Source organism: Crotalus tigris, unplaced genomic scaffold, assembly GCF_016545835.1.
Source record: "Crotalus tigris isolate CLP2741 ecotype Arizona unplaced genomic scaffold, ASM1654583v1 scf7180000017929.1507224028:355905, whole genome shotgun sequence".
In the NCBI taxonomy this organism is placed as follows: domain Eukaryota; kingdom Metazoa; phylum Chordata; class Lepidosauria; order Squamata; family Viperidae; genus Crotalus; species Crotalus tigris.
Genome location: NW_024096724.1, coordinates 305,238 through 332,403, shown reverse-complemented (window position 1 = coordinate 332,403; position 27,166 = coordinate 305,238). Strand labels below are relative to the sequence as shown.

The window sequence follows — 27,166 nt, the reverse complement described above, 5'->3', positions numbered from 1 at the left end:
CATTGTGGTGAACTTTCTAGCTCCTGTACAGTAGTTCTTAACTACCTCGCTTAGTGACCATTTGAAATTATGGTGGACCTCCCCAAAGCTGCTTAGGGATCTGGTTTCAAACATCTGATGGCTGGCCACACACCTCTGCTCCTGCAGTCATACAATCATACAGTTGTATTTTACGGCCGTTTGCAGTGTCCCACAATCACAAGTCAGCAATTTGCAACTTTTATTTCTGGTTCCCAATAAAAACACTATTGGGGTATAATGGCTTAATGACCGTGGCAATCATTTAACGCAAAACAGGTCGTACAATTGGGGCAGTCACATGGTGACCTCCTTAACAACCACCGTGACTTATGACTGTAATTCCAGGATAAAATTATGGTTGTAAGTTGAGGGTTGTCCGAATCCCTAAAAGTTTGAAATAGGATAGGAGTAGGCAACCTTGACTCTTTTGTGACTTGTGAACTTCAACTCCCAGAATTCCTGAGCCGGCCATGCTGAGGGAAATGGGAGGTATAGGGTTTCCTGCCTGAGCAGGGGGTTGGACTAGATGACCTCCAAGGTCCCTTCCAACTTTACTACTACTACTACTACTACTACTACTATTATTATTATTATTATTATTATTATTATTATTATTGGCAGTAGCAATAGCACTAGCGCTTATATACCGCTTCACAGTGCTTTAAAGCCCCTCTCTAAGTGATTTACAGAGTCAGCCTATTGCCCCTCAACAATCTGAGTCCTCATTTTACTGACCTCGGAAGGGTGGAAGGCTGAGTCAAGCTTGAACCCTGTCAAAATCGAACTTCTAGCAGTGGGCAGAGTCAACCTGCAATACTGCATTCTAGCCACCACGCCACCACGGCTCTGATGAAATCATGGATCGGCACTCTGTGCTTGCCTAGAACCTGATGTTTACACCAATCTTTGTCTGTTTCAGGGCTTCTATAGAAGAAAGATATGGGAAGGAGCTGATGAACCTGTCACGGAAGAAGCCGTGTGGACAGACAGAGCTAAAGTAAGCCAGCCCACTTTTGGGGAAAAGGAACTTTGGAGAAATCTTTTAAGCTATCATTCTCGGTCAAATGCCCCATTCTTCACCTAGAGACTTCAGCCTGGCCATTTATCCCTAGTTTAAAAAAGTCCAGATGATCTTCTGAAAATAGAAGGAAATCCTATCCGATGGATGGTTTATTTTATTTTATTTTTTTTGAATAAGGACGCACAAATCAATGCTTGCATCTATGCAGGAATGAATTGATAGGAATTGCTGTCTGAAGTCTGAGGAATTTGCAGTTTTTTTGCCATTTGTTCAGGCTGACCTTATCTCCAAGGGCTTTAGTTCCTAATTTGGAAGGAAAATACAGTCATGGAAAGACAGTTTCTCTTTGTCTTGGGGCGGGGTTACTTATGGAGACAGATGCCTTGGGCTAGCATTGGGCAAAAGAAAGTGCTTCTTGGTGCATCTCTCTCTGCCATTGTCAAGGACATCTAATTTAACACTTGTTTTCATTCCCTGGAATGTTTTTTTATATCTATCTCTATCTCTAGGTCTAGGTCTAGGTCTAGGCCTCTATCTATCTATCTATCTATCTATCTATCTATCTATCTATCTATCTATCTATCTATCTATCTATCTATCTATCTATCTATATCTGGCTTTCATGCCTAAGGCAGGACTAGAACTCACAGTCTCCTGGTGATTGGCCCAAAGTGACCCAGCTGGCTTTCAGGCCTAAGGCGGGACTAGAACTCACCATCATCATTATCTGGTTTCCAGCCTGATGCCTTAACCCCTAGGCCAGGGGTAGGCACCCTTAGCTCTTTTATGACTTGTGGACTTCAACTCCCAGAATTCCTGAGCCGGCATGGCTCAGCTTGGAAACCTCTCCCTTTCTCCTCAGCACGGCTGACTCAGGAATTCTGGGAGTTGAGGTCCACGAGTCATGAGGGGGCCATAGTTCCCTCATGCTCCCTCAGGAATTCTGGGAGTTGAAGTCCACAAGTCTTAAAGTTGCCAAGTTTGAAGACCCCTGATGTAGGCGCAGGGGTGGGGAACCTTGGCTCTTTTATTGATTCGTGGACTTCAACTCTCAGAATTCCTCAGCCAGCATGGCTCAGCTTGGAAACCTCTCCCTTTCCCCTCAGCGTGGCTGGCTCAGGAATTCTGGGAGTTGAAGTCCACGAGTCACAGAAGAGCCATGGTTGCCTGCCCTTGCCCTAGGCCAAACTGGTTTGATCTCAAAGCAGTCATGGTGGACTTGGGGAAGGGCAACCCCTCGGATTTTCCGTTGTCTTAAGGAGCAACTTGCTCTGCCTTCCACTCTTCAAACGCAGACTGGCTTTGTTTCACGAGCCATTTGCTGGCTTCACCCAAGGCATAAAACTAGGATGTGGTTTGCTTCTTCAGGTTTTAGCGGATCGGGGGAGGAACCCAACTAATAAGGTGCATGCAACTCATGTGCCCTGGCTTAGTGCATTGTGCAAACTTGACCTTGGGGCATTGTTTTTCCGAATTGCTTGAACTAAACGGGTCTTCTGCATTTTGCATTTTGCATTTCGAGTGTCCACTGAACGATTGAGAAATGTTTTACTCAGCCCGCCAGAGACGTTCACTAGCAAAGGAGGAAAGAGAAGTGCAGAAATTTATCTGACTGTAGAGCTGCGTTTTGAGTTTCAGAACTTGCCTAATCCGGTGTTGAAATTGGAGTAATTTCTGGAAGCCCATAACAAAGTCTTGTTTTGTGTGTGTGTGTGTTTCGGTGACATCAACACAATTTCGCGGTTGCTCAACCCCAGAGTGTGCATTGTCTGTTTTCCTTTCATTTTAGCACCCTGAGAAGAGCACTGGAGGTTTTCAAGCAACGTAAGTTATCTGCGGCATGTCACGGTTACTCAAGTTGAACTTGGTTTGTGGGGGAAATAAATCAGCTCTGCCTGTGGATTCTCCCTGTCGGGCAACTACAATTCCCATAATACCCAGATAAGGTGGTCATCATACATGCTGGTTGAGGATAAAACCAGTGGCCCAAAGTCACCCAGCTGGCTGGACTAGAACTCTCTGTCTCCTGGTGATGGCTGGCTGAGGACTTCTGGGAGTTGAAGTCCACGGGTCTTAAAAGTTGCCAAGGTTGGACATCCCTGCTGTAGAGTTTGAGGAACCCTACTTGTCAGTCAGCCAACGTTTGGGGCTCCCTTACGACATACAGCCTGAGAGTTTCCCACATTGCTGGATTGTAGTACTGTTATTGTCAGCAGGCAGGAACTTCTGAGATACATCTTGTTCATCTTAGAGTTAGTTATTAGGGTCATGCCCAAGTTGGGAAGCCCTAGAACTCTCCTTGACCCCAGAATATGGAGCTCTCCCTTCTGTCATAGAAACAGCCCAGCTTTTTCCTGCTACTTTAGTAACTGTAGATGTTTTGGTAGTTGTGATGACCCAAGGCATGGCACAGAGGCAATGCAGTTGCTCCAAGTTTCCCCCAAATGCTCCCATGTTTCTGGCAAGCCCCAGAACAAAGGAACACACACACACCTTCAGCAGCCTCCGGCTGCAGGTAGTTTCACACGCAGTCTGATTAGGAGAGGAATTAGATAACAAGGAATGACACATACATCCAAAATCTAACGAGTCTGTGGAAATACAAGTTTGCTTGAGCAGTTTCAGAAGAGAAGCCAAAATACAATCCGGGGTCTTTGAACACCAAATCAAGTTTGTCAGTCAGTCCAACGGTCAGAGTTTCCGGGTTTCCAAGGAGAAATCACAACACCGAACAAGAGATCAGAGACCTGTTTCCAAGATCAGCAACAACACACAAAACTCCAAGGAATCAGCGTTTGTTCCTGACAAATTCCTCTCCCCACAGTGTCTCCTTAAGTCTCAGTCTCCAGGTGTGCTTTGTAGAGAGGGGCGGGACGCTCTCCTCCCGAGTAGTTGAGCCTGCCTGCGTTATTGCCTCCTTCTCTCCACTCTCCGTTCTCTAGGATCAGGAGGGGGTGGCCCTTGCTTATCGCCTGAACTCTTTCTCTCCTGTTCATCCTGTCCCACTCCTGAAGGGCCCTGCCCTGCCTCAGCCCCACATCCCTCTGAAGCCACAGACACCTCTCCCTCAGCCTCCATAGGGTCCTGTTCCAGCTCATTTACTTCATCAGATTCAGTCCAAGGAGGTGTGTTGGAACGAGCGTAGGGTCCAATGATACTAACACGAGATGCTAACTTTTTGAGCTAACTCTTAGGCTAGCCAAGAGATCACAACAGTGGCTTTAACCGAGCATCATTAGTTTTAACCGTGGTTTGGAGTATAAGTCACCATAGCTGGGTTCAGACCGAACGCAATGTTGGACCCAAATGACATGTTGGTTTAGAGCAGAGCACAGGCAGTTCCAGACTCACAAGCCTTCATCTTAACGACTGTTCAAAGTTACAACGGGCACTGAATAAAGTGACTTACGACCGTCTTTCACACTTACAACCACTTAACGAACATCCAATGGTCACGTGATCCAATTTTGCACGCTTGGCAACTGGTGTGCGTTTATGACGGTTGCCCTGTGTCCCGGGATCCCCTTTTGCAACATTCCGACAAGCCAAGTCAACGGGGGAATCCAGATCCATTTAACAACCGTGTTACTAACGGTGATTCACTTAGCAACTGTGGTGGGAAAGGTTATAAAATGAGGCAAAACTCATTTTTTTTCACTGACCTCGGAAGGATGAAAAGCTGAGTCAACCTTGAGCACCCGGTGAGAATCACAGCGAGGGGTGAATCAGGGTTTTGTTTGGATGAGTTTGGCTTTGATGTAAAAGGTGTGAATCCAGCCACTGTGGTTTGTAGGCCACATTTCTGCTGAACTGGGAAATGTGAAATAATTGTAGCCTAAGGAGAGGACTATGCTTAAGCAAATTAAGCTTTGCACAAGGTAGAAACCTTAAGCTTTGCACAAGGTAGAAATCCAGCTGAGTTTCTGCGCTGGTTTCTCACCTATAAAATGACAATAAAAATGGCTTTCCTGCCAGAATTGATGACCGTTTGGACTTCTTGTTCCTAAGGAGTGGAGACGGTCGGCCAGATCCATATGCAGCTAGCCCAGAACCTCAGGGAAGAGGCCAAGAAAATGGAGGATTTCAGAGAAAAGCAAAAATTCCACCGTAAAAAGGTAAGGAATATCTCAGAGTATCATCGATAAATATGAATTGAAATTGCATGTCAGAGTGTGCACAGTCTTAATGCGTGAGATAACCCAGGAATAAACACAGAAAACAGTGGCTTGTATTAAATGGTGGTTTATCTTACACTATCTACAATATCATAGACCAGCAACAATACACATACATGGGCTAATACAGCAAACTCCAACACACAGCAGGAAAAACGGAAGAGAGAGAACACAGCAGCAGAGTCTTCCCTTTTATACTCAGGCTCTTAAAGAGACACAGACCCAGCTGGCTCTTAAAGGGACATAGACCCTGCTGAGTCATTCCCATCATTACATTTTACATTACATAAGCTGGTTAGCTGTTAAATCAATACCTTGACTTTGTAGATTATTGATGGCAAGTCCTCCTTGACTGAATGTGGGAGTGATAACTAGGGATGCTGGACAACTTCCCAGCCCACCCTTAGCAGGGGTCTCCATCCTTGGCAACTTATGACTCGTGGACTTCAACTCTCTGCTTGCTCTTAAAAAGACACAGACCCTGCTGAGTCATTCCCATCATCACATCTTACATTACATCAGTTGGTTAGCTTTTAAATCATTACCTTGACAGACTAGTTGTGGCAGAATGGCAACTTTTTGACTTTCCAATCTCTGTTAATCTGTGGGTCTTCAGAGAGTAAGAAAAACATAAGGAACGGTTGCTGGAATTGGGTATGTCTAGTTTAACGAGGAGAAGGATGAAGGGGGACATGATAGCAGTGTTCCAATATCTCAGGGGTTGCCCCAAAGAAGAGGGAGTCAAGCCATTCTCCAAAGCGCCTGAAGGCAGGAGAAGAAGCAACGGATGGAAACTGATCAAGGAGAAAAGCAACCTGGAACTAAGGAGAAACTTCCTGACAGTGAGAACAATTAACCAGTGGAACTACCTGCCTCCAGAAGTGGTGAATGCTCCAACACTGGAAGTTTTTAAGAAGAGACTGGACAGCCATTTGTCTGAAATGGTCTAGGGTTTCCTGCCTGAGCAGGGGACTGGACTAGATGACCTCCAAGGTCCCTTCCAACTTTATTATTATTATTATTAAATCTGAACAATCCCTAATGGAAACCAAACTTTTAAAACCCATGGGAGGTAATATTAGTTTTATAGGGTCACGTGACTCACGGGGATGCTGCAATTGTGGTAAGTGTGAAAAATGGTCACAAGTCACTTTTTCCAGGGCCGTTGTAACCTTGAATGGCCACTTTGACTAGACCATTCAAGAAGCAACAGATGGAAACTAATCAAGGAGAGAAACAACCTGGAACACTAAGCTGAAATTTCCTGACAGTGAGGACAATTAACCAGTGGAACAACTTGCCCCCAGAAGCAGTGAATGCTCCAACACTGGAAGATTTTAGGAAGAGACTGGACAGCCATTTGTCTGAAATGGTATAGGGTTTCCTGCCTGAGCAGGGGGTTGGGCTAGATGACCTCCAAGGTCCCTTCCAACTTTATTATTATTATCGATCATCGCACAGTCAGCCAGATGTTCAGATTGGATTTGGCATTTTGTCTACCTTTCGAGTCCTTACCCAGGACCTGGGATAGGCAGATGTGGATGTTTGATGGTATTACAGATATCGTCGCAGGATGGAAGCAGTTCCTAGTAAGGCCGCCTTTTGCAATTGACTAATAGCAAATTTGTCAATGCCGATGATGGTGTTCAAGTGGTGCTCCAGTTGTTTTGGGATTGCACCCAAGGAGCCTATGACTATTGGTACTACCCTTGCTTGCTTTTGCCACAGTCTTTCTATTTCTGTTTGTAGGTCTTTGTATTTTGTTATCTTCTCCACTTATTATTATTATTATTTGATCTTTTGCAAGTCAAAGACCTCCTGTGTGCAATTTCCTCGTTTAAGCTTATGTGATATTTCAAAGTTCAGGATTAACAGCTGCCAATTTTTAATTTTTAGTATCAAGGACATCACAATGGGGTTTTTCCCCCCTCTATTACACAAGGGTTGAGTTTCCACATAGCATGTCTAAGAGACATTTAGGAATATAGAGGAAGAAACACGACTGTCCACGGAGATTCTCAGTCATCCAGGCCATAGTTACCCCAAAGATGCTTTTTTTTTTTCAAGGCAACTTGGACTTCAATTTCACTTTACCACCTCATCAGCAATATTGTCAATTTGCTGAATGACTGCTTTTCTTAACAACGGGGTGTCTATGGAGCTTCTCCGTCATCCAGGTCATGGATGTCCCAAAGGTGCTTTTTTCAGGAGGCAACTGGACTTCCTTTGTTTTTCGTTGAAGATGTTTTGCTTCTCATCCAAGAAGCTTCTTCAGCTCTGACTGGATGGTGGGGAAATGGAAGGATTTATACTCCTTGCAGATTGCCGGTCATTTGCAGTCAATTGCATTGCCTTTTGAAAAAGCAGCATTGAAGTGACCGTCTGTACAAGGAGTATAAATCCTTCCATCCTCCACCATCCAGTCCGAACTGAAGAAGCCTCTTGCATGAGAAGCGAAATGTCTTCAAAGAAAAACACAGGAAGTCCAGTTGCCTTGTGGGGAAAAAAAGCACCTTTGGAAGAAACAGGACAATTATAGGGAATGTTTCTTAGTGTACGGTGGTGTTAACAACTTTAAGAGGTGTGGAAGTCCCGGAGTTCCCCAGCAAAAATGGGCAGGTTCCCATGGGTGAATTCCCACGGCTGGCTGGGGAATTCTCGAAGTCAACAGATCTTAAAAATTGCCGAGGTTGAGAAACTGTGGTTTACGGGAAGGGGAAACACGAAAAAGAAACTTAGAGTAAATCAACCTCCAAAGCGCCTGAAGGCAGGACAGGAAGCAACGGATGGAAACCGATCAAGGAGAGAAGCAACCTCGAACTAAGGAGAAACTTCCTGACAGTGAGAACAATTAACCAGTGGAACCACCTGCCTCCAGAAGTTGTGGCTGCTCCATCACTGGAGGCTTTTAAGAAGAGATTGGACAGCCATTTGTTTGAAATGGTATGGGGCAGTGGTGGCGAACCTATGGCACATGTGCCAGAGGTGGCACTCAGAGCCCTCTCTGTTGGCACACGCGCCATTGCCGCCAGCAGCGGGTCCATCAGGTCACCCCTGGAGCAGGAGCCCCGCCCAGCAAGCTCGAGTAGAGGTGGTAGAGCAGAGGTCACCAACCACTGTCGATTGGTGGACTGGAAGAAAAGGGAGGGGGAAGCATTTTCCATGCGTGCATGCGTGCACCAGGCCGCGAGCATGCACACGCTGCAAATGGGGCGGGGCTAGTGCCTGCATGATACTAGCCCTGTCCCGTTCTTGCGTGGTGCAGTGCCTTGTATCTTCACCTTGTGGCGCGCCGGCGGCCATTTTTGCATCTTGCAGCATGGTGGCCCATTTTTACGCCCCCAGTTTTTGCATGCCAGAGGCGGCACTCAGAGGCGCCTCCCTGCCCCCCCCCCCAGAAGGCACCACAATGCTGATGTGGCCCTGGCACTTGGTGATAAATGAGTGGGTTTTGAGTTGCGGTTTGGGCACTCGGTCTCTAAAAGGTTCGCCATCACTGGTGGCACCATGCTCAATAGTAGTAACTGTGAGAGGGACCTCGGAGTCCTAGTGGACAATCCCTTAAATAGCAGCCAGCCGTGTGCTGCAGCTGCCAAAAAGTCCAACACAGTGCTAGGCTGCATGAACAGAGGGATAGAATCAAGATCACGTGAAGTGTTAATACCACTTTACAAGGCCTTGGTAAGGCCATACTTGGAATACTGCATCCAGTTTTGGTCACCATGATGTAAAAAAGATGTTGAGACTCTAGAAATAGTGCAGAGAAGAGCAACAAAGATAATTAGGGGACTGGAGGCTAAAACATATAAGGAACGGTTGCTGGAATTGGGGATGTCTAGTTTAATGAAGAGAAGGACGAGGGGGGACATGATAGCAGTATTCCAATATCTCAGGGGCTGCCATAAAGAAGAGAGAATTAAGCTATTTTCCAAAGCACCTGAAGGCAGGACAAGGAGCAACGGGCGGAAACTAATCAAGGAGAGAAGCAACCTAGAACTAAGGAGAAACTTCCTGACAGTGAGAACAATTAATCAGTGGAATATCCTGCCTCCAAAAGCAGTAAATGCTCCAACACTGGAAGTTTTTAAGAAGAGACTGGATGGCCATTTGTCCGAAATGGTGTAGGGTTTCCTGCCTGAGCAGGGGGTTGGACTAGATGACCTCCAAGGTCCCTTCCAACTTTACTACTATTACTGGTATAGGGCTTCCTGCCTGAGCAGGGGGTTGGACTAGATGACCTCCAAGGTCCCTTCTTAACATCTGCAGTGATTCACTTTACAAGTGTGACAAGGAAAGCCATAAAACTCATTTCACCAATGTCTCACTTAGCCACGTAAATTTTGGGCTCAGTTGTGGTCATAAGGTAAAGGACTACTTGAAAAAGATTGTTTTAGAAATCCTACTGATTTTTGTTTCCTGAATTTGCCGGCCTCAAAGAGGCTGACACCGTTAAATGAAATCGGGTTTCTAGTCCACATGGAACCATTGCTTCCTGCACCATCGACTGCCTCAGTTTATAAATATAGGTAGTCCTTGATTTACAGCCATTTGTTTAGTGACTGTTCAAAGTTACGACGACACTGAGAAAAGTGACTTACGACCGTTTTTCACACTTACGGCCACTGCAGCATCCCCCTGGACACGTGATCCAAATTTTGACACTTGGCAACCAGCTCGTATTTATGACGTCCTGGGGGGAGTCACGCGATCCCCTTTTGCGATCTTCTGACGAGCAAAATCAATTGGCAAAGCCAGATTCACTTAACAACCGTGTTACTAACAAAGCCAGTGATTCACTTAGTAACTGTGGCAAAAAATATCATAAACTGGGGCAAAATTCTCTTAGCAACTGTCTCGCTTGGCAGTGAACTTTTGGGCTGAATTGTGGTTATAAGTCAAGGATTAATTGTAAGTTGAAACTCTCTAGGGCAGGGGTAGGCAACCTTGGCTCTTTTATGACTGGTGGACTTCAACTCCCAGAATTCCTGAGCCAGCATGGGGGGGAACTATGGCTCCTTCATGACTCGTGGACTTCAACTCCCAGAATTCCTGAGCCAGCCATGCTGAGGGAAAAGGGAGAGGTTTCCAAGATGAGCCAGGCTGGCTCAGGAATTCTGGGAGTTGAAGTCCACAAGTCATGAAGGGGCCAAAGTTTCCCTCATGCCGGCTCAGGAATTCTGGGAGTTGAAGTCCACAAGTCTTAAAGTTGCCAAGTTTGAAGGCCCCTGATCTAGGCGCAGGGATGGGGAACCTTGGCTCTTTTATGACTGGTGGACTTCAACTCCCAGAATTCCTGAGCTAGCCTGGCTCAGCTTGGAAACCTCTCCCTTTCCCCTCAGCATGGCTGGCTCAGGAATTCTGGGAGTTGAAGTCCACCAGTCATAAAAGCGCCAAGGTTGCACTAAAAAACAAATAGACTTTAAACCAGGATTATTTTTGTTAGGAATAATAGGAGCTAATTGTGAAAAAGATTGCGGATATCTAATACTAGACATATTAAGGGCAGCAAGAATTGTATTTGCCCAACATTGGAAAGATGAAAATGTACCAGCTGATGAGGTACTAATTAAGAAAATCCTAGAATGTGCAGAAATGGATAGATTGACTTTAAAGATAAAACAGAAAGAAGACTCAGTGTACTTTAGAACATGGGATAATTTCTATCAATGGCTAGAAAAACGAGTCAGCGAGAAAGAAAGGTGATACGTAATTTTGAACATATATTAGCAAGAAGAAGGCTATTGAGTGATGAATTAACATATTGTTTATGATAATTAACTATATCTATTATTGTTAGTTAAATACATGCACCCAGACATTATGCTGTTTGCTAAATATTGAAAATGTTGTTTGGACAAGCCCCAACCCTAATCCTAACCCAAATCCCAACCTTATCCCTAAACCTATAAAAACTAATAAAATCTATACAAAAAAAATAAAAAGAGAGAGAGCCAAGGTTGCCTACCCCTGCTCTAGGGTGAACAAAGAATTGCGCTTTGCAAGGTTAAAAATAAAAGAGATTTTTCCATTCTTGATTCTTGGTGTGCAATCTTCTATTTTTAGAAGGGGAAAATGTTTTGCCTGGAAACAAACGGTGTTTTTTCTTTTTCTTTTCTTTTCACAGATTGAACTAATAATGGATGCCATTCATAAAAACCGGAACCTGCAGTACAAGAAAACCTTAGAAGTGAGTGATTCCTCTTTTTTTAGAAAAGGAATTATCCCTTGAATAATTCTGTCCCAAAGGTGCTTTTTCCAGGACGCAACTGGACTTTCTTGTTTTTCTTTGAAGACGTTTCACTTCTCATCCCAGAAGCTTCTCCAGCTCTGACTGGATGGTGGGGAAATGGAAGGATTTATGCTTCCTTCCGTTCTCCACCATCCAGTCGGAACCGAAGAAACTTCTTGGAGGAGAAGCGAAATGTCTTCCAGGAAAAACAAAGGAAGCCCAAGTTGCCTCTTGAAAAAAGCACTTTTGGGGATAACTGTGACCCGAATGGCGGAGAATCTCCGTAGACCAGTGGTCTTCATGCTTGGCCCTTTGATGACTGGTGGACTTCAATGCCCAGAATTCCTCAGCCAGGCACCCTGGCTGAAGAATTCTGGGAGTTGAAGTCCACCAGTCATCAAAGGGCCAAGTTTGAAGGCCCCTGAGAGTCTGGATCCAAGCCCGCAGTTTCATCAAAATGGCCGACTGAGGAATTCTGGGAGTTGCAGTCCACCAGTCATAAAAGGGCCACGTTTGAGGACCCCTGCATTATGTGATGCCACAAGGTAGAAGAGCCAGGTTGGGGACAAAGCATAGCTGGCTGGGGAATTCTCGGAGTTGAAGTCCACACCTCTTAAAATGGCCGAGGTTGAGAAACACCGGTTTAGCTCTTTCTGAGTTAGCATTATTTCCCCCTCACATTATGTCAGGGGGCTTCCAACTTGGCCCTTTGATGACTGGTGGACTTCAACTCCCAGAATTCCTCAGATAGGCACGCTGGCTGAAGAATTCTGGGAGTTGAAGTCCACCAGTTATAAAAGGGCCAAGTTGGAAGGCCCCTGCATTATGTGATGCCACAAGGTAGAAGAGCAGGTTGGGGACAAAAGCATAGCTGGCTGGAGAATTCTGGGAGTTGAAGTCCACACCTCTTAAAATGGCCGAGGTTGAGAAACACTGGTTTAGCTCTTTCTGAGTTAACTTTATTTCCCCTTCATGTTATGTCACGAGTCTTCAAACTTGGCCCTTTGATGACTTGTGGACTTCAACTCCCAGCGGGCCTGGCTAAGGAATTCTGGGAGTTGAAGTCCACCAGTCATCAAAGGGCCAGGTTTGAAGACCCCTGGTCTGGATCCAAGCCTGCAGTTTCCTCAAAATGGCCGACTGAGGAATTCTGGGAGTTGAAGTCCACCAGTCATAAAAGAGCCAAGTTGGAAGACCCCTGAGAGTCTGGATCCAAGCCTGCAGTTTCATCAAAATGGCCGACTGAGGAATTCTGGGAGTTGAAGTCCACCAGTCATCAAAGGGCCAAGTTGGAAGACCCCTGCTGTAGACATTTAAGAATTCTGCTGATTAAAAATAGGTGATCATTTTCTGCCCCCATCAGCTTGCTCTCTTCTGCCCTCTCCTAGGCCAAGAGGCTCTATGAACAGCGATGCAGAGACAAAGACGAAGCAGAACAAGCCGTTCATCGGAGCAGCAACCTGGTTACACTGAAGCAGCAGGAAAAGGTGGGGGGGGGGCGTGGGGGTCCAGGCAGGCCAAGCGGAACGGATGAACCGCTGAAAACATGGCTCCCGCTTCCATTACAGGCAGCCCTCGACTTACCTCTGTTCTCTTAGTGACCTTTTGAAGTTACAATGGCGCTGAAAAAAAAGTGACTTATCGCTGTTTTTCACACGGCCATTGCAGCATCCCCATAATCAGGGGATCCAAATTCAGAGGCTTGGCAACTGGCATGTACCTATGACGGTTGCAATGTCCCAGGTCACGTGATCCCCTTTTGCGACCGTCTGGCAAGCAAAGTCAATGGGGGAAGACGGCTTCGCTTAACAACCGTGCTGTTAACTTTACAGCTGTGGGAAGAAAAGAAAGGTCGTCAAATGGGGCCCAAATTCAGTTAGCAAATGTCTCCGCTTGACAGTGGAAATTTTGGGGTCAGTTTTAGTCGTAGGTTGAGGACTACTGCACCTGTATTAACGTCCATCCCACTCAGTCCAGTTATAAGGGAATCTTTACTTTTCCTATGAAAAAAATTTCCTATGAAAAATTTTTTTCTTCTCCCTCTTTTCCTTTTCTCTTTCCATTTCCCTTTTCCCTTTTTTTCCCTTTTCTGTTTTTTTTCCCTTTTCCCTTTCCTTTCCTCTTTTTCCTTTTCCCTTTCCCTTTCCCTTTTTTCTTTCCTTTTCCCTTCCCTTTTCCCTTTCCTTTTCCTTTTCTCTTTCCTTTCCCTTTTCCCTTTTTTCTTTCCTTTTCCCTTCCCTTTTCCCTTTCCTTTTCCTTTTCTCTTTCCTTTCCCTTTTCCCTTTTTTCTTTCCTTTTCCCTTTCCTTTTCCCTTTCCTTTTTCCTTTTTTCTTTCCCTTTCCTTTTCCCCTTTTTCTTTCCTTTTCCCTTTTCTTTCCTTTTCCTTTTTCCCTTTTTTCTTTCCTTTTCCCTTTTCCCTTTCCCTTTTCCCTTTTTTCTTTCCTTTTCCCTTTTCCCTTTTTCCTTTTCTTTCATTTTCCTTTTTCCCTTTTTTCTTTCCTTTTCCCTTTCCCTTTCCTTTTCCCTTTTCCCTTTTCCCTTTCCCCTTTTTTCTTTCCTTTTCCCTTTTCCCTTTTCCCTTTTCTTTCCTTTTCCTTTTTCCCTTTTTTCTTTCCTTTTCCCTTCCGTTTCCCTTTTCCCTTTTCCCTTTTTCCTTTTTTCTTTCCTTTTCCCTTTTCCCTTTCCTTCACCTTTTTCCCTTTTTCCCTTTTCTCTTTCCTTTTCCCTTTTTCCCTTTTCTCTTTCCTTTTCCATTTCTTTTCCCTTTTCTCCTTTTTCCTTTTTTCTTTCCTTTTCCCTTTTCTCTTTCTTCTCTCCTTTTCTTCTCCCTCCCCTTCTCAGAATTAACATGTTTCCTGACTCCTGTTATTTACCTTCCCCATTTATTCTCTCTCCCTTTTCAGCTGTTTGTGAAGCTTGCCCAGGCGAAGACAGCCCTGGAAGACTCGGGTGAGTTTTTTCTGCCTCTGAAGAGAATGGCCAACTTTCAGACTGATTTCTGCTTCTCAGCCTTAAAGGAAGAGCCGTTTAAGGCGTGGAAAGGAAAAGGTTAGATGGGCCGACAACAGAGACACGAGGATCACATCACTTGTTAAACTAACATTACCCAACCTGATATCCCAAAAGTGCTTTTTTCAGGAGGCACCTGGACTTTCTCGTTTTTCCTTTGAAGACGTTTCGCTTCTCATCCCAGAAGCTTCTTCAGCTCTGACTGGAATGGTGGGGAACAGAAGGATTTATACTCCTTGCAGACCGCTGGTCATTTGCCTTCTTTTAGAGAGTCCTTGAGGCCACTGGGAGGTTTAAATTGTGTCCTCAGGGTCACCTGAATGGTGCAAATGGGTGTGGAGCCTTGGGACTGCTGAAAGGACTGTGCTGTAGACTGGGGGTGTAGCATGCTGGAAGAATCCAACCAATTCAGTCAACTGCACTTGAGCAAATAAAGCAGGGATCTTCCAACTTGGCCCTTTGATGACTGGTGGACTTCAACTCCCAGAATTCCTCAGTCGGCCATTTTGATGAAACTGCGGGCTCGGATCCAGACCAGGGGCCTTCAAACTTGGCCCTTTGATGACTGGTGGACTTCAACTCCCAGAATTCCTCAGTCAGCCATTTTGATGAAACTGCGGGCTTGGATCCAGAAAAGAGGTCTTCAAACTTGGCCTTTTTATGACTGGTGGACTTCAACTCCCAGAATTCCTCAGTCGGCCATTTTGAGGAAACTGGGCTTGGATCCAGATCAGGGTCTTCAAAATTGGCCTTTGATGACGGGTGGACTTCAACTCCCAGAATTCCTCAGCCAGGCACTATGAGTTAGGGGAGAAACATTAATCTTGTTTAAACATGGGTGGAAAAGGTAAATCAAACAGAAACTCCATTAGATTTTTCCTAATTCTTCCTATGAATGATTTTTCCGAGATGCTTAAAAACTCTCCTTCCTTGAGAAGGGGGGGTTGGTCTAGAAGACCCCCAAGGTCCCTTCCAGCCCTATAAATCTATGTTTTCTATACCCATAACATTGATCAGATAAGAATTTCCAAATTCTCCAGGGAAAAAAATCCAGTAGGAAACCTTTATCCTTGATCAGCAGAACTTTTAGTAAGACTTTTAATTTTTCTTGCTTATTTTTTTTTAAGTTGGAGGTCAATATTTCCTCAAAGGCACCAAAAAAAAAAAACCTCCCAAAATCTGCTCATAATGATGCTCTTTGCATATTTTAACAGCAAAATGCTGCTTTCAGAACTTGAAATGGCCAAGAAAATTATGTGGCGTGCTATATTTTTATAGGCGTTTCAGCAATTAATTCCAGCTATGGGGACTGATAGTGTTCCTTTCCTGTTATCAATAAGAATTTTTTTTAAAAAAAAGTATAAAAGAACAACAACAACAACAAAAAACAAGTGAAGTGATAGTACAGGTGGTCCGTGCCTTACAATAATTTGTTTAGTTACTGTTTGAAGTTATAACAACTCTGAAAAAAAGGGACTATCTTCACACTTATGACCGGTCCTCAGATTTATCACGGCATCCCCACATGGTCATGTGATCAAAATTCAGTTGCCTGGCAAGTGACATGTACTATGACAATTGCAGAGTCATGGGCTCCTGTGATCACCATTTGCAGCCTTCCCAGCCAAAGCCAGATTCTGCTAGCGACTCTGATTTATTTAACATCTGGGATTGAAAGCAACTTATGATCTGTACTCGCCCTTACATCCGTGGCACCATCCCATCCGTCGTGATTGTAATTAGGGTATTTGGCAATCGGCTCACAATTACAACCAGTTGTAGCATCCTACAGTTGTGATTTGTGACTTATTTGCCCAATGTCCAGCAAAAAAGACCCTTACCACTGGGGTAGCTGGATTTGCTTTAATGGCCACTGTAATGTAATTTGCTTAACGATTTGCTGAATGGCCACTGTAAAAATGGTCAACAAGTTTGGGTCTGACTTGACTTACGACCGCAATAACTCAGCGCTGGAAATTCTGGCCCTAATTGTTGTCAGTCGAGTACTTCCTGTGTGATAATCAATCGTGCACTAGTTGCCCCTACTCTATCCTGAATTAAAGGATTACAGCAGGGGTCCCCAACCTTTTGGGCACCATGGACCGGTTCCACGGAGAGAGATTTTTCCGTGGATCAAAGAGTGTGTTGCCTGCATCCCGCGGATGGGGCTTCGCTTGTTTCTGTGGACCGGTTGCTGGCATGCCCTGACCAGTACTAGGCCACAGACCGGAGGTTGGGGACCCCTGAATTACAGGGTTATAAAAAGGGAGTGACTGGTGTCCCATACCGGTCAGTTGCCCAAGTGAATGTGCTGTCATTGTGGGGGCTCTCTTCATCCCTGTGGCTTTGGGTTTTGAGCTTCAAGTTTGCAATTTAACGCAACTTTGGATAACTTTGTGGTGGTTTCCCATTTGCAGACAGGCTGTATCAGAATAACGTCAACGCTCTCGAGAAGATTAGGGAAGAGTGGCAGAACGAGCATGTCAAGGCTTGCGAGGTAAGCCAACCACAGCACAACAAAACTAAAGCAGAAATTGTGTTTTTCGAAGGAGGATGTTTTTTAACCTGGAGGGAGTACACAAGGTCCCCAGATAGTTGCGTTCATGTTCGGTTGGATTCTCCCCTGTTTCTCGGTTCCGTTTTCTCTCCTCCTCTGTGTTGTTGCTGTTGTTGCCAAAAGTAAGATATTCAGCTGAACCAACAGATTAATTGCTGATTCAGCTACTTCGGCTGAGTGTTTGGTAGAAACCTTTGTGCATGGAGCCTGTTATTTAACAGCGGTGTGTGAAATACTTCCACATAAGGCTATAGTTTATTTTGGAAAATCCAAAGGGAGAAGATTCCCTTACTCAGCGAAGGAGAGGCCAGCGAGGCAGAAAGCCAAACAAGTTTAAGAAAAAAGGATTTCTCCCTTCCCCATCCCAAATAAGAGTCTTGAATATGAATATATTCAATAATATGAATATATTGGTTATTCGGGTTTTCTCCCGCGTAAAATTGGAAGTGTCTTGGCGACGTTTTGATGAAGTCCCATTCATCATCTTCAGGCTGGTGTTTTCGGCTTTGTGCTTCTAGGAGCAATGGCACTGGTTGAAAAGCCCTGGCCTAGAGATTAATACAGCTGCCTAATGTGCAAGCAGCCCAGGTTCGAATCTCAGAAGGGTATGGCTAGCTGATGAAAGCTAAATAGCTAAATAGCTCGAAATAGCTGTACTAGTCTCCCTTTAACTCTTTGTTGGCAATCCAAAAATTAACTCCATTTCTGCAGCTTATGTCTACACCCCTTCTTCACATATGTGAGGACCATCAAAATGTGCTTTTTAGGGTTATTGCTTCTCTCTGGAATAGCATTGTCCCATAAAATTAATTTATTTATCTATCAAATTTGAAAACCACCTGTTTCCGGCAAAAAACACCCTATTGGGAAAGTGCCTATGGAGGTTCTCCACCATCCAGATCATGATTGTCCCAAAGATGTTTTTTCAGGAGGCAACTGGACTTCCTTTGTTTTTCTTTGAAGACGTTTCGTTTCTCATCCAAGAAGCTTCTTCAGAGGCTTCAATCCTAGTTTTCATAGACAAGCCATAGGGGTATCATGGTACGTGATGTCAAATGTTTCTAGACAAGTAGGTCTGCCCAGTCAAAGTCCCACCACAGATCATCCCTAAAAGCTACCTCCGTGGTCTCCATCCCATGCCCAGCCCTAAAACCTAACTGGAAGGGGTCAAGTTTTAATGGTTTTATGGTGGTCCCAAAGGTGTTTTTTTTTCAAGAGGCAACAGGACTTTCTTTCCATCGGAACCGAAGAATCTGCTTGGACGAGAAGCGAAACATCTTCAAGGAAAAACCAAGAACGTCCAGTTGCTTCTTGAAAAAGCACCTTTGCAGGCCACCATGACCTGGATCAGGGGTAGGCAACCTTGGCTCTTTTATGACTCGTGGACTTCAACTCCCAGAATTCCTGAGCCAGCCATGCTGAGGGGAAAGGGAGAGGTTTCCAAGCTGAGCCAGGCTGGCTCAGGAATTCTGGGAGTTGAAGTCCACGAATCATGAGGCGGCCATAGTTCCCCCATGCTGGTTCAGGAATTCTGGGAGTTGAAGTCCACGAGTCATAAAAGAGCCAAGGTTGCCTAGCCCTGACCTGGATGATGGAGAATGTCCACCGGCGGTTTTATGGTGGCTTCGTACGTATTGCCTTCTCAAACTTTCTCTAAGAGGGCCAGTTGGTAAATATATTAAATAAAAATCTACTCTGATCAAATGCTGCTTCTTTGCCCAGTTTGGCAGCTGATCTTCTTCTGTGTCTCCTGCAGTTCTTTGAGAGCCAAGAATGTGAGCGGATCAACTATTTCCGGAATGCTTTGTGGTTCCATGTCAATCAGCTGTCTGAAGCTTGCGTCAGGAATGATGATGTAAGAAAGGAGCGTCAGTCCCTTTCGTTTGCAGATTGGGCATTGGCAAATTTTCGGGTTGGGCATTTTCAAAGGAACAGAACAGAATATCTGGAATAGAATAGAATAGAATAGAATAGAATAGAATAGAACAGAATAGAATAGAATAGTTGGAAGGAACCTTGGAGGTCATCTAGTCCAACCCCCTGCTCAGACAGGAAACCCTATACCAGTGGTGGCGAACCTATGGCACGGGTGCCAGAGGCGGCACTCTGAGCCCTCTCTGTGGGCACACGCGCCGTCGCCCCAGTCCTAGGCCTTCAGCTGGGTTTTATAAAACCTTTTCGCTTTAGGCCTCCGCCACCGTGTGCAAAAAAAAAAAAAAAGGTCCAATCAATCAGTCAATTTCAGCTTCTCGCGGGGAAAAAAGAGATCTTGCAAAGTTGGAATTGATTGATTGAACTTTTTAGTCCCACCCAGTCTGCCTTTACCACCGCAGCCATGCCCACGCAATGGGCCACGCCCACCCGGCACTCAACGATGCATAAGTGATTTTGGGTTGCAGTTTGAGCACTCAGTCTCTAAAAGGTTCGCCATCATTGCCCTATACCATTTCGGACAAATGGCTGTCCAGTCTCTTCTTGAAAACTTCCAGTGTTGGAGCATTCACTGCTTCTGGAGGCAGGTGGTTCCACTGGTTAATTGTTCTAACTGTCAGGAAGTTTCTCCTTAGTTCCAGGTTGCTTCTCTCCTTCATCAGTTTCCATCCGTTGCTTCTCGTCCTGCCTTCAGGCGCTTTGGAGAATAGCTTGACTGCCTCTTCTTTGGGGCAGCCCCTGAAGATACATTTGCACAAACATTGTTTTCCCTGTGAATCGGGTTAGGGCCTCCAAAATGATCAGTTTTCTGAACCGAGTCACGAAGTCGATGATCCAAGTTGGATTTTTGCCACAACGGAATGGATTCATTCATCCATAGGAAAAGAGAAACCACACACACAAACACAATTTTTTTTTAATTCAGAAAAGGAATTGATTGTTGTGTAGTAAGCACAAAATGTGGCCACCCCCCTACCCCCCAGTCTTTTTGCCCCTTACGTTTCCTCCAGTGTTGGAATTTGGATTCGGAAAACATAGCAGTAATTCAGGGCGCGTCATTTTCCTGCCGCTAAAATCGACTTTCTCTTCCCTGCGACAGAACTACGAAGAGATCCGCAAAGCCCTGGAGCAGTGCAGCATCGGGAACGACATAGAGTGTTTCGTACATATTCGCAAGACCGGCAACATCCCGCCAGGTAAAAGAGGTGGATGCCCGAGGTCTCAAGTTCAAACGGTGCTCCGTTCGTGTCTATAAAACACGGTGGTGTAAAGGAGTTTAGAGATAATTTGGGGGGAGGGTATAAGGGACTTGTGGAAAAGGAAAAACAGACGGCCGTCCAGAGCTAGAAAGACTGGTGAGAAAGAAAGTCAAAGTAATCCCATCTTGATTTTCCTTAGCATAAGTGGAGATGGGGAGAAATCTGGATGGGGTTTCATGTTTCTCTTATTATACCTGACTGCAAATTGCCCAGAAATCCTTCTGTGCCTCTTTTTTGATCTAGCTCAGTGGTTCGGGACCCATTTGGGGTCGAACGACCATTTCACGGGGGTCGCCAAACGACGCAGTCCGCCATTTTTTTTCCCCTTTTCCTTGGCTGTGCTACTCCCTTTTATTCTATTGGCTTTTGAAAGCCAATAGAATAGACTCTCTTGAATAGAGTCTAATTCTATTGGCTTTCCAAAGCCAGTAGGAATTGTCCAGGCTGTCTCTGCCCTGCTGAGCCCGCCAAAAGTCCCATTCTGCAAACGGTGCTGCACCAGTTGAGTAGTCCTCGACTTACGACCGGTTGACTTACGACCGGTTGGGGGTCACGGCATTAAAAAGGTTGAGAACCACTGATCTAGCTGAACTCAACGGATTGATATCAACTCTAAAAGTTTGTGTCTCACTACGTCCTCTTACTCCACTCCATTTTATTTTTTCTGGCTATACAGCAAATTATACAGCAAAATTCATAGCCAGGGTTAAAGCACTAAGCTAGAACCAAGGAGACTGTGAGTTCTAGTTCTGCCTTAAGCATGGAAGCCGACTGGGTGACTTTGGGCCAATCAACAGGAGACTGTGAGTTCTAGTCCTGCATTAGGCATAAAAGCCGGCTGGGTGACTTTGGACAGCTCACCAGGAGACGGTGAGTTCTAGTTCTGCCTTAAGCATGGAAGCTGACTTGGTGACTTTCGGCTGCTCACCAGGCGACTATGAGTTCTAGTCCTGCATTAGGCCTGAAAGCTGACTAGGTCACTTTGGGCCAATTACCAGCAGACGGTGAGTTCTAATCCTACCCTAGGCATGAAAGCCAGCCGGTTGACTTTTGCCCCATCACTTTCAGTCCGCTCAACCTACCTCACAGGGTGATTGTTATTTTGGAGAAAACAGGAGGGGGAAGAAGTATTAGGTATGCTTGCCCCCTTGAATTACTTATACGAATAATAAAGGAGGGTTACCAACCAACAAACGTGTTTTCAGAACCATGTTTTGCTAGAAAAAAATATATATATAAATTCAGAAGGGGCTACTAAAATCCCAGAATGCTTCTCTCCACTGGCTCAGAATTCTAAGAATTGTAATCTCAGCAGTCGAAAGTAACACATCCCATCCAGTGTTAGTTGAGAAACAAGTTGTCTTGTGGGTTTTTTGACATTTTTTTTTTTGCTTTTTGCAGCTCCTGTAGTCTACGAAAATTATTACAACACACAGCAGAACACAGGGCCTAGAAGAAGTCAGCCTCCAGTGCCTGGCACGTAAGAATGAAAAAGCACACACACACATATATATTAAATGTGAATGTTATTCTTTTCAGCTATTTACTTAGCTGCATTATGCTAACGTCATGGTTTTCTGCCAAGAATAATTATATTACTTTGGAGTAATAAAAAAAAATACCGTATATTCCGGCGTATAAGACGACTTTTGAGAGCGATGAAACAGCCTCCGAACTCGGGGGTCGTCTTATATGCCGAGTCATAACGTTTATTTATTTATTTATTATTTCCGGCGTATAAGATGACGTTCTAGGCATGCGACTCGGTGTCGATCATCTTATACGCCGGAAATGACGTTATTTCCGGCGTATAAGATGATTGACACCGAGTCGCATGCCTAGAAAGTCGTCTTATATGCGACTCGGCGTCGATCGTCTTGCGACCCGGCGTCGAACTCGGGGGTCGTCTTATACGCCGGGTCGCCTAATACGCCGGCATATACGGTACACTGTACAGCGAGGACTTATGAATTTCTTGCTTGGAGAAAACAAAAGAACAGGAGTCAAAATTCTGCATTCTGTTACCTCTAGGTAATCCTCAAGTTGCAACCATCAATTTAGTCGTTTTTTTCAGACTTACGACTGGTCACATGATCAAAATTCAGACCCTTGGCCATTGGCTCGTAATAATGACGGTCGCCGTGCCTTGGAGTCATGTGATCGGCTCCGGTGAACTTGTGACAAGCAAAGTCAATAGGGGAAGTCACATTCATTTAACAACCGCCTTATTGACTGAAGAGTGGCAGGCATTCATTGAACGGCTGCAGCAGGAAAGGTCATAGAACGGGGCAAAATTCACTGAACAGCTGTCTTGCTTTGCAACGGAAATTTGGGGTCATAATTTGAGGACTGCCTGTATTTAGTGGCCACGTCCTCTATTGAGGCTTGCTGAGAGTTACTTGTGCTGTGCTTGGACTAATCTAGGGGTAGGCAATTTGGCTCTTTTATGACTCGTGGACTTCTTGAGCCAGCATGAGGGAAACTATGGCCCCTTCATGACTGGTGGACTTCAACTCCCAGAATTCCTGAGCCAGCATGGGGGAACTATGGCCCCTTCATGACTTGTGGACTTCAACTCCCAGAATTCCTGAGCCAACATGGGGGAACTATGGCCCCTTCATGACTTGTGGACTTCAACTCCCAGAATTCCTGAGCCATCACGGCTAAGCTTGGAAACCTCTCCCTTTCCCCTCAGCACGGCTGGCTCAGGAATTCTGGGAGTTGAAGTCCACGAGTCATGAAGTGGCCTAGGCCTAGACCAGGGGAAGGCAACCTTGGCTCTTTTATGACTTGTGGTCTTCAACTCCCAGAATTCCTGAGCCAGCATGGCTCAGCTTGGAAACCTCTCCCTTTCCCCTCAGCATGGCTGGCTCAGGAATTCTGGGAGTTGAAGTCCACGAGTCATAAAAGGGCCAAGTTTGAAGACCCCTGGTCTGGAACCAAGCCCACAGTTTCATCAAAATGTCCTTCAAGTTTGTCTTATGTTTCCTTTTTAATCTATTTTTTATTATTAATAATTATTATAGTATTATAATTATTATAATGTTATAATAATAAATATTATTAATAGAGGCTAGGGGTTACATTCAGCTAGGGCAGGGCTAGGCAACCTTGGCCCCTTCATGACTCGTGGACTTCAACTCCCAGAATTCCTGAGCAGGCATGGCTCAGCTTGGAAACCTCTCTCTTTCCCCTCAGCATGGCTGGCTCAGGAATTCTGGGAGTTGAAGTCCACGAGTCATGAAGGGGGCCTTAGTTCCCCCCATGCTGGCTCAGGAATTCTGGGAGTTGATGTCCACGAATGATAAAAGAGCCAAAGTTGCCCACCCCTGGCCTAAACCAAGTTGCCTGAAGGTCTCTGAAGTTAGGTTGGACTGATTTACCTGCACCTCTTCTCCCCTGCAGGAGACCCCAGATGCCCATCCCTTCCAGTGAACCAGGTGAGTAAACCTTGCACCCCTGGTGTGTCCCCATCTTTTTGCACGATTCTACATCTCTACATTAACAGGGATGGGATGGGATGGGATGGGATGGGATGGGATGGGATGGGATGGAATAGAATAGAATAGAATAGAATAGAATAGAATAGAATAGAATAGAATAGAATAGAATAGAATAGAATAGAATAGAAGAATATATGGACTGGACTGGACTGGACTGGACTAGAATAGAATAGAATAGAATAGAAATCACATGAAGTGTTAATACTGCTTTACAATGGTAAATGGTAAGGTCACACTTGGAATCCTCCATCCAGTTTTGATCATCACAAGGCTAAAAAAGATGTGGAGACTCTAGAAAGAGTACAGAGAAGAGCAACAAAGATGATTAGAGGTCTGGAGGCTAAAATATATAAGGAATGGTTGCTGGAATTGGGGATGTCTAGTTTAATGAAGAGAAGGACCAGGGGGGACTTGATAGCAGTCTTCCGGTATCTCAGGGGCTGCCCCAAAGAAGAGGGAGTCAAGCTATTCTCCAAAGCGCCTGAAGGCAGGACAAGAAGCAACAGGTGGAAACTAACCAAGGAGAGAAGCAACCTGGAACTAAGGAGAAACTTCCTGATAGTTAGAACAATTAACCAGTGGAACAACCTGCCTCCAGAAGCTGTGAATGCTCTAACACTGGAGGTTTCTAAGAAGAGACTGGACAGCCATTTGTTTGAAATGGTATAGGGTTTCCTGCCTGAGCAGCTGGCTGGACTAGATGACTTCCAAGGTCCCTTCCAACTTTATTCTTCTTTATTCTTCTTATTGTTGTTATTTAAAGCTGTCAAAAATTGAGGACTACATGCATTGTGGACAATGAGCCCCTTAAATGAAGGGAAGGGTTAATTTTGGATGCTTAAATGATAATGGGTAGTTTCTGATCCTGATTTGAATTGTCTCCAGGTGCTTGCAATAAACTGTTTGTGAATCTCCTTATCTTAATCAGCGGACTTTACACCTGTCTGACATTTCCTAAATGATGCCTTTTGTTCTTGGTGGTTAATCAAGCAGATTTTTTTGCCATTTTAAATTTGGGCTCAGACATTTTACTCCAGGGGGTCTTCAAACTTGGCCCTTTTATGACTTGTGGATTTCAACTCCCAGAATTCCTCAGCCAGGGACGCGTGCCTGGCTGAGGAATTCTGGGAGTTGAAGTCCACAAGTCACAAAAGGGCCAAGTTTGAAGACCCCTGTTTTACTCTATGGATTAATAACTGTAACCTTTGTTTTTATAGGGGAAGCTAACTACGCTTCTGTGGATGGGTATAGCTTAATTCATCCTCACTAGCCCAGAGATGGTAAGTTTTGTCATTTAGAAAAGGAACTTTAAAAATGCCTGTCTAATTAAGCATATTATTGGAATAGAATAATACAGAATATCTCTGTATTTATATAACATCTTAAGGCAGTGTCTTCCAATCTTGGCAACTTTTAAGATGGGTGGACTTCAATTCCCAGAATTCTCCAGCCATCCAAAGAAGAATTACAGAATCAGAAGGGATCTTTGAGGTCTTCTAGTCCAACCCCCTGCTTACACAGGAAAGTCTACACCAGTTCAGACAAATCTCTTCTTAAAACCCTCCAAAGTTTTTCATGCTGGCTGAGGAATTCTGGGAGCTGAAGTCCACGCGTCTTAAAAGTTGCCAAGATTGAAATGTGTTAAGTCATGGTTTAGCTGACATAAGTTATATTTTGGGTATTCTTAAGTGCGAATAAACAAAGATTGGCTGATTGTACACTAGTCCCTCAGTCATAAACCATAAGCTACCAAGAGTCTTGCTAGATCAGTGGTTCTCAACCTTTTTAATGTCGCGACCCCCAACCGGTCGTAAGATGAGGACTACTCAGCCGGTTGTAAGTTGAGGACTATTCAACTGGTGCAGCACCGTTTGCAGAATGGGACTTTTGGCGGGCTCAGCAGGGCAGAGACAGTCTGGACAATTCCTATTGGCTTTGGAAAGCCAATAGAATTAGACTCTATTCAAGAGAGTCTATCCTATTGGCTTTCAAAAGCCAGTAGAATAAAAGGGAGTAGCACAGCTAAGGAAAAGGGGGGGGGAAATGGCGGACTGCGTTGTTTGGCGACCCCCGTGAAATGGCCGTTCGACCCCAAATGGGGTCCCGACCCACAGGTGGAGAACCACTGTGCTAGATGAATGCAAGAAGGTCAGTCATAAACTAACATATTGTGTGTATCTCCCCAGATCAAGGTTTGCTCGATCTGGGCTTACCTCATTGCAACTCTTGCAATTTGGAAGCAGGAATCTTGGCATACCAGAAAGTTGTAAGTTGTGTTTTAGTCAGCCAATCACAGTTAAGCAGATCGTGGCTTAAGGATAGTCCTTGACTTGTAACAGTTGATATGGTGACCGTTCCAGGTTACAATGGCACTGAAAAAAGATGACTTATGACCGTTTTTCACACTTACGACCGTTGCAGCCTCCCTGTGGTCACGTGATCAAAATTCAAATGCTTGGCAACTGACTCATATTTATGACGGTCACAGCATCCCGGGGTCACGTGATGACCGTCTGATAAGCAAAGTCAAGGGGGGAAGCCAGATCCCTTAGTAACAACTGTGTTACTAACTTAACAACTTCACAAATGTGGCAAGGAAAGTCGTAGACTGGGACAAAACACACTTTAACAAATGTCTCACTTAGCAACAGAAATGTTGGGTTCACTCGTGGTCATAAGCCGGGGATTATCCGTAGACGGATCCAGTCTGCATTTTTTCCCCCTCATTCTTTGATCTTTTTCTTCCCTCCAGATCTCGGAATCTTTCCTTCGACGATGCCTCTATGAGGAAAATGGAATAGCAGCCATTTTAAAAGCTGTCTCAATCCCCTTCCTCAAATGGAGTTTTGCTGATTTTGGGGGGCGCATTAATTATTCTTTAAAACAAGCCAAAGAGAACATTTTGGAAAGGTGGAGGATGCTTCCACAGCAGAAAAGTACTGAGACGACGCTAATTTTTCTGGCAGATAACACCATTATTTCTGTTGTTTTATTCCTTTGAAAGAAGGGTGTTCGCAGGATGTAGTTGAAAAAGTCAAGATGACAGCTGTAGCATCCACTGTATTCTTAGATCCACAAGTTTACCTTTTTTGGGACCACATCTTTGGACCGCTGCCTTTTTTATTCGTAGAAGGAGAGGGGTGTGTGACATCTAAAGAATTACACCTATGTGTGAATGACCTTGAAAGTGGATTTCTCGGGAGACATTGTAGCTTCTACCTGACCTACCTCACAGGGTGGTTGTGAGGATGGATCAAGACAATCCCATGATATTAGCCTTAATTCTTGGATCTTACTTAATTATGTTAGTTAGAGAGTAGTGGGAAAGCTTCTAGAGTTCTGATTGCCTCCCCCCCCTTTTTTATTTTTTAGTTTGCCCCAAATCCGGTGAAATCTAGAGCAAATGGACTCTTCCTGATTTGTTAAGCACTAAGAATTAAACACTTATTTGTCTGCAAA

General features: G+C 44.8%; 1 protein-coding gene across 2 annotated transcripts in view; it reads left to right on the top strand.

Moving 5' to 3' along the window:
- Positions 1–27,166, top strand: part of PSTPIP2 (proline-serine-threonine phosphatase interacting protein 2) — a 50,255-nt gene extending 23,089 nt beyond the window's left edge. The window contains exons 3-15 of one of the 2 annotated variants that reach the window (XM_039344540.1): positions 941–1,018; positions 2,832–2,866; positions 5,051–5,157; positions 11,342–11,404; positions 12,835–12,933; positions 14,351–14,396; positions 16,874–16,953; positions 18,770–18,868; positions 20,045–20,141; positions 21,606–21,680; positions 23,610–23,644; positions 24,925–24,987; positions 26,460–27,166. In XM_039344540.1, coding sequence (XP_039200474.1) covers positions 941–1,018; positions 2,832–2,866; positions 5,051–5,157; positions 11,342–11,404; positions 12,835–12,933; positions 14,351–14,396; positions 16,874–16,953; positions 18,770–18,868; positions 20,045–20,141; positions 21,606–21,680; positions 23,610–23,644; positions 24,925–24,963 — 853 coding nt within the window. In that variant the 3' untranslated portion in view covers positions 24,964–24,987; positions 26,460–27,166. Of the gene's footprint in view, positions 1–940; positions 1,019–2,831; positions 2,867–5,050; positions 5,158–11,341; positions 11,405–12,834; positions 12,934–14,350; positions 14,397–16,873; positions 16,954–18,769; positions 18,869–20,044; positions 20,142–21,605; positions 21,685–23,609; positions 23,645–24,924; positions 24,988–26,459 lie in introns of both variants that reach the window. The other variant, XM_039344539.1, reaches the window with a different exon arrangement.